Source organism: Sinocyclocheilus rhinocerous, unplaced genomic scaffold (genome assembly GCF_001515625.1).
Source record: "Sinocyclocheilus rhinocerous isolate Xijiao unplaced genomic scaffold, SAMN03320098_v1.1 scaffold166, whole genome shotgun sequence".
In the NCBI taxonomy this organism is placed as follows: Eukaryota; Metazoa; Chordata; class Actinopteri; order Cypriniformes; family Cyprinidae; genus Sinocyclocheilus; species Sinocyclocheilus rhinocerous.
The window spans coordinates 842,328-849,911 of NW_015633186.1; the positions used below are offsets into that span (position 1 = coordinate 842,328).

At 36.6% G+C, this 7,584-nt stretch overlaps 1 protein-coding gene across 2 annotated transcripts in view; it reads right to left on the bottom strand.

Annotated features, from left to right (window-relative positions):
- The window catches only part of LOC107743740 (T-box transcription factor TBX4-like), a 31,171-nt gene that overhangs the window by 10,615 nt on the left and 12,972 nt on the right, over positions 1-7,584 (bottom strand). For both annotated transcript variants that reach the window (XM_016557135.1, XM_016557134.1), the window contains exons 4-5: positions 5,729-5,848; positions 4,139-4,286 (exon numbers count right to left, since the gene is read on the bottom strand). In XM_016557135.1, the coding sequence (XP_016412621.1) occupies positions 4,139-4,286; positions 5,729-5,848 (268 nt within the window). The remainder of the gene's footprint in view (positions 1-4,138; positions 4,287-5,728; positions 5,849-7,584) is intronic.

Here is a 7,584-nt window from a genome sequence, read left to right on the forward strand (position 1 = left end):
TATATATATCTTCAAAATATTGGATAAGAAAAAATTAGTAGTACAAAAATAAAAACGCCAATATTACAAAATATAACATTAAAAAGTGTATAAATCACTCGTTTTTCTAAAGAAACATTGTGATTGGTTCATGCGATAAATCCCGCCTCTTGTGTTCATGCGCGTTCTACGTTCGCGAATCAGTCTGAATGAACAATATAATGGCATTAATGGGAAGACTCATTTAAAAAAGTAAGTAAACAACTCACACACTTAGATGTAACCACTTTGTTACGTCAAAATAAGACTTGAAATGGTCTGAAATCATGATCTGTGGGAGTTTTTAGTGAGTAAATCAGCATGTTGAAATTTAAAGTAAATTTCTGTGTCTGTGACCAATATTTACTGAGCTTTGATGACTGATGAACCGAATAATTCAAAAATAGTTAAAAGTTAACTATTAAAAAGAATAGCTGAACATAAGTTCACAAATAAAATATTTTGTTTAAATTGTTAATGCCTTGAGTTATTATTTTGGAATAAATGTAAAATGCTTAAAAACTTGATGATATTCATACTTGGCTTTAATAAACAGAATATTGATTGCATTGTTAATGTAAAAATATAAAATAGAATTGTATTTGTTGTTGTTGTTTTCTGGTAGTGTAAGTAATGTTTTTCAGTTTCAGCACATGCCCCTCAAAAGGTCTGTGCACGGCCCTGACTGTGGCTATTCTTTTTTGTATGTGTTCCTTCGCTGGCATTTTCCACATTTCGTTTTTCTCCCTTAACAACGAATTTGTCCATTCTGATGCTCGGTTTTACTTTAGTTTTAATTTGATTTGAATTCTGCGCTTGTAAGTGTTTGTTAAATGCATACCGTTAATTATGAGAGTACAGGTCTGCTCATATCTGAAAATAGTATATGAAAAACAAAATTATTTTACATGACAAAAACATTATAGCTTATATTTGTTTAGTACATTTTTTAATTAATGTAAAAACTAAAATGAATTGTAAAACTGAAAGTTACTTTTTTTTTAAATTGTGTTCATCATGGTGGGCTGCATTTGAATTTGTGACGGGCCACATGTTGAGAACCTCTGCACTAAGGTCTTTGTTTCATGTTTGTGTGTTATGGAACAGCTTTGGTCAGGAATTCCCAATATATCAGTATCATATCGGTTATCAATATATTGGATATTTTTTAGTTTTGCCATTTAATAAAAATAAAAAAAAAGCAAAAATAGTAATATTGTGAAATATTATTACAATTTTGAATAACTGTTTTCTATTTTTATATACTGTAAAAATGATATTTATTCCGGAGATGGCCATAGTGAATATTCAGAAGCCATTACTCTAGTCTTCAGTGTCACATGATCCTTCAGAAATCAAGCTAATATGCTGATTTGGTGCTCAAGAAATACAGGTGCATCTCAATAAGTTAGAATGTCGTGGAAAAGTTCATTTATTTCAGTAATTCAACTCAAATTGTGAAACTCGTGTATTAAATAAATTCAATGCACACAGACTGAAGTAGTTTAAATCTTTGGTTCTTTTAATTGTGATGATTTTGGCTCACATTTAACAAAAACCCACCAATACACTATCTCAACAAATTAGAATATGCTGACATGCCAATCAGCTAATCAACTCAAAACACCCGCAAAGGTTTCCTGAGCCTTCAAAATAATCTCTCAGTTTGGTTCACTAGGCTACACAATAATGAGGAAGACTGCTCATCTGACAGTTGTCCAGAAGACAATCACTGACACCCTTCACAAGGAGGGTAAGCCACAAACATTCATTGACAAAGAAGCTGGCTGTTCACAGAGTGCTGTATCCAAGCATGTTAACAGAAAGTTGAGTGGAAGGAAAAAGTGTAGAAGAAAAAGATACACAACCAACCGAGAGAACCGCAGCCTTATGAGGACTGTCAAGCAAAATCGATTCAAGAATTTGAGTGAACTTCACAAGGAATGGACTGAGGCTGGGGTCAAGGCATCAAGAGCCACCACACACAGACGTGTCAAGGAATTTGGCTACAGTTGTCATATTCCTCTTGTTAAGCCACTCCTGAACCACAGACAACATCAGAGGCGTCTTACCTGGGCTAAGGAGAAGAAGAACTGGACTGTTGCCCAGTGGTCCAAAGTCCTCTTTTCAGATGAGAGCAAGTTTTGTATTTCATTTGGAAACCAAGGTCCTAGAGTCCGGAGGAAGGGTGGAGAAGCTCATAGCCCAAGTTGCTTGAAGTCCAGTGTTAAGTTTCCACAGTCTGTGATGATTTGGGGTGCAATGTCATCTGCTGGTGTTGGTCCATTGTGTTTTTTGAAAACCAACATCACTGCACCCGTTTACCAAGAAATTTTGGAGCACTTCATGCTTCCTTCTGCTGACCAGCTTTTTGAAGATGCTGATTTCATTTTCCAGCAGGATTTGGCACCTGCCCACACTGCCAAAAGCACCAAAAGTTGGTTAAATGACCATGGTGTTGGTGTGCTTGACTGGCCAGCAAACTCACCAGACCTGAACCCCATAGAGAATCTATGGGCTATTGTCAAGAGGAAAATGAGAAACAAGAGACCAAAAAATGCAGATGAGCTGAAGGCCACTGTCAAAGAAACCTGGGCTTCCATACCACCCCAGCAGTGCCACAAACTGATCACCTCCACGCCACGCCGAATTGAGGCAGTAATTAAAGCAAAAAGAGCCCCTACCAAGTATTGAGTACATGTACAGTAAATGAACATACTTTCCAGAAGGCCAACAATTCACTAAAAATGTTTTTTTATTGGTCTTATGAAGTATTCTAATTTGTTGAGATAGTGAATTGGTGGGTTTTTGTTAAATGTGAACCAAAATCATCACAATTAAAAGAACCAAAGACTTAAACTACTTCAATCTGTGTGCATTGAATTTATTTAATACACGAGTTTCACAATTTGAGTTGAATTACTGAAATAAATTAACTTTTCCACGACATTCTAATTTATTGAGATGCACCTGTATTTCTTATTATTATCAATGTTAAAAAAAAATTAACAGCTTAATATTATGGTGGAAACAGTAATGTTTTTTAGGAATAACAGGAAAATAATTATCAGCACAATAATTCTTAAATCTGTGACTCCTAGCGTCAGCGTATGTTTTGACTGTGACTTGTGTAGTGAGCACTAGCATGGCTACAGTGGTGGCCTGTATTGGGGCTCTCGGCCAGCCGCAGTGTCCCTGCTGTTGTGGGCGTCAGTAGAGCTTAGCAACCTCTTTCCGAGCTCATTACTCGCCCTTATCACTTCCTAGGCATTCAACTAATCCTGACAGGCCAACTTTGTGCCGTTCTGACAGGTTATGAACCTAATGAGCTTGCTTCTGATGTTATTGCATCAGACAAGCTAGGTCCACAAGCTCCTTTGGGCAGCGCTGCCATGGTCAGACTCCTCACCTCTGCTTCACTGTCTCCATTCTCCTTTCTCCTACTTTCTCAAGATGACCCTTACCATATCTCTCAGATGAGGTGTATTCAGTCTGAACTGAACAGGATGCAGAATTGCAATTCCAATATATTATATTATAAATCACAATATTTATAGAGTTGAAATGTAATTTTTATTAAAAAATAAATAAAACAAAGTTTGTCAAGATAGACTTAAACATGTTCGCTTGACAACCTTGCTTGAAGGTTTAATTCTAATTTAATTTAAATTCAAAGAAATAAAAATTCTGGGAAATTAAATGTTTTTCTACCTTAGTCCAGTTTATCCCACAGATTTTGAAAAATGTCATAACCTGATCTTCTGGTGAAACAACATACTTCTCTCTGGTGACGTATACTGGTCTTCTCCAATCATTCTGTCTACTCAAACTCTGCCTCTTTCTTACATTTAAGCTTACATTCAGATGTCTGCCTCCATACAATCAACAACTGACAGATAGAACCAATCCCCCACCCTACACTTCTTTCTTTTTTCAATAATCCGTTTCACTTGGATGTATGTCACAATACTGAACAAAATATTGGTTGCTATGTTCACTACATTTGGTGTCACACCTAGTCCAACTTGTAATTCTCTCTTCTTTGCTCAATCTCATCAAATCCAAAGTTTTAATGTCAAAGCTTAGATTTTTAGAAAATGATTTGTTCACAGCCACTCACATGCCCAAATGGATCAAGGTGGTTGTTTGTGAGCTTCAACTTTTGAAAGGAGACCAGCTGTCTCATCCAATGGGCCCCTGTTGCAGGAGAGTCTGGGTGGACGTAGAGTCTTCCAGGCATTGCAGGCTCTGCTTTTCCTGCCACCATCCTATGGAAAAGAACATAAGAATTTCTTTAGTTTTTTGACAACCCTAAAGGGCACTCGCAACATTTGCAAAAGACCTGTAGTTTACAGTTGTTTGTGTAGTGATTTAGGCTCTGTCCCCTAGATTTTCTCTTCTAGTACTACATAGCTTTCCAGCACCTCTGACATCATGCCATAGCGTTTGAAAACTGTTTTTCAGTGTTGCACAAATTCTGTAGGATATAGCAGCAGGCTACAGAAGGGCTTTATGCAGAACATCTGTACATTAATGACAGATTCAGAGCAGGAGTGGATATGTCCGTGACATTATGGGAGTAAATCCCAAAGATTTGGGGTGGCTGCTTTGACCATAACAACACTGCTAATTGTGTGCCTCGAAGGTGTCGCTGAAGATCTCCAGAACCGATGCTGGCAAATGCTGGAATTCCAGTCTATCCCACAGATTTTGAAAAATGTTCAGAAAATACTCGTTCTCGTAACACAACATGCAATTCATTGAGATTTGCGTGCCATCATTATTTTATTTTTTTCCATCCTGGATTCAACCAAATCTGACTTATTTGTGGTGCCAATTGTTGTATGGGTGGATAGTGCCCATATCTAGTGGCATTGCCAGAGGCACAGGGTCACAAAGAGGACAGCATGCATAACCCAGCTGTTTTAAGCCCATTGGTTTTGACAGACTGCCTGCTCTAGCCTACAGTAATTAACTGTGTGCTAATGACAATCCACAGCCAGAGCTAGCTAGCATTGCATGGTTAAACTGATGCAGACTGCACATTGTTTGCTAATAAATATGGCTGCAATTTGAGTCTCTTTCAGTGTTGACTTTTGCAAAAGTGTTTTATTGGATAAATTCTCATTTTATGAAAAGACTATTAAAAAACAAGGCCAAAGCATTCTTTGTTGTTTATTATTTACCAACATTATATTCATGAATGCAAAGTATTAGTAAAAGTAAAACCATTGACAATAACCATTACTTCAATACTGTAAATCATACAAATTGCATGAATAATTATTTTAATAATTATTATATTGTATTATATAGTTTATTGGCCGTTCATGTTTACTCGAAAGAGTATGAAGTGTGTTAAAAGTTGTAATGTGTAGATAGTGCGAATGGCACCATTTGTTCACTCAAGTCAACTAACTTAGAATCACATAGACTGGAGGAGACAGCAGAGTATAAAACATGCTAATTTTTGTCTCTTCGCAATGTAGTTTGAAAAAGTGTCCAGATGCCTCAATGGACTAGTCACTGTTCTGATCCAGTCACTTTTGCGATTGCATGTTTAAGTGGAATTTCCAAAGGCATAGAGTATCCTTAAACAACTTTCCAAAATTTGGTTATTCTAATTACTCTGTTGTGAGCTTGGCTTGTTTTTTTTTTCTTTCTTCCACTGCAGAAACATTAAATATAGACAGAGGGATGTTAATCTCACCACTTGTTGTCACAGAACTTGTACCGATGGTCATCAGCTGGAACAATGTCAGTTAAAAGGATGTATTTGGTCTTGGGATTCATTCCTGTGACTTTAACTTTGTAGCTGGGAAACATCCGCCTAAAAAGAGTGCAAATGATACCATCAGGGTTTAAAAAAGTGCCTTACCATTGAAAGAAGATGTCACATTAAAATAGATAGAACTTACTTAATTCAGGTGTTGTTAAACAATGAGAAATAATTGTATTAATTAATTCATTACTTATTTTATTTTATGTTGATTAATAATTTTATTTCTGTTTTTTTACCGTGGTTTTGTCCTTAAATGACATTTAGATCTAACTTGGCAGCTTGTTAATGCGCTTTCGTGCTCACTGAGGTCATTCTCTTTCAATCGCATCTACACAGGCTTATCCCATTTGTGTCATTCAGGTATCTCAGTGTCGTCTATATTGCTCATTAAAGGAACAGCTTTTTTGTCCGAACGACTTACGCCCAGGGTGCGTGTGCAACAGCTGAGCACTGACAGTAAGCATGGATGAGTCTGTCTTATCAGCTCTTTCGAGGGTTTTAACAGGCCTTAAGTGCAAGAGAATCACGGGAAGTGTTTGTTTTGGGCGGATTAATACACGATTAGTGATCAGATAACAGCTTAACCTGTTTTTAGGACAGATTAGTTGTTTAAGAAGCACAAAAGGTCGCTTAAATCTCTAAGAAGGCTGCATGCTCAAGCATCCCCAGACAATCCTCTGCAAATCATCTCACACAAATGTCTCTACTATAAAAGGCTACACTTCAAAAAAAGTCATAAAACGTAAAGCATAAAATTCAACTGTTATCCTCGACAACCCCATATAAGGAGTCATGATCTGTACCTGGTACTGATTTGCTTTTGGGCAGATATATATTTTTAGGGATTGACTCTGTTTTGAAGGAGCCGCTCTATGAAATGTGGGATCTCTATTTTGTTCAGATACAGGTAAAGCTGAGATGACAGACAGAATATGCTAATATAGCAGACACAGTCATAAAACAAATCAATGGAGCTACCTTTGGTGACCTTTTCACATGAAATATCCAAAATAATCTTTTTTTTATCTCATCTGCAAAGTTGCAAAAAGATCGAGTCCCCTTATAAATTCAGAGTGCTTTTTTAATGGCAGATCTTTTAAACAGCGGGCAGCTAAACAGCCCTATTGAACCACCCCACTCCTCTAAAAGTTCCATTGCACTGCATTAATTTTTTTAGGCTTTCTAAAGGGTTCCACCAGCAGTCATACATTTATTATGGCAAATAAATTTGCCCTGAACTGAATCAGTTCATTGCATTTGCAAATGCATAGCTGCTCAGGCCTGCACAATGTAAAAAGTTCCTGAGAGCACTACCTCTAATACCCAGAGGAAGAGCTCAGGGAAAGGTAAAGCTCCATGTCTGGCCCAGGCCTGCAATCCAATCAATGTAAATCACTCTGGGCAAGAGATTGCAAAAGAGGTGCTTTAAGCCATCAGGAACATCTTAAACAAACCTGTCCACCAGACTTATTCTGATAATGCTGTGTTTCCTTGTCCTTCTGTGTCAATAATTACATTTATCATCCACTGTCTTATTCTACTGTTGGTTCCAACATTGTTTAGACTTTACAATTAGGTTCAATTAAATGCATTTAGTATGATGAACTAACAAAATAACGTTTACATCATTTTTATAGAATTATCATTTTTATTTAAACTATTTTTAAAATCTAGTTTAATTATACATTTATATTTATAAAGTCAGTTTATAAATATGCTATTGTTCATTTTGTTCTTTTGTAGTACATATATTTATACAAATTTAAAAAAATGGGGGGGGGGGT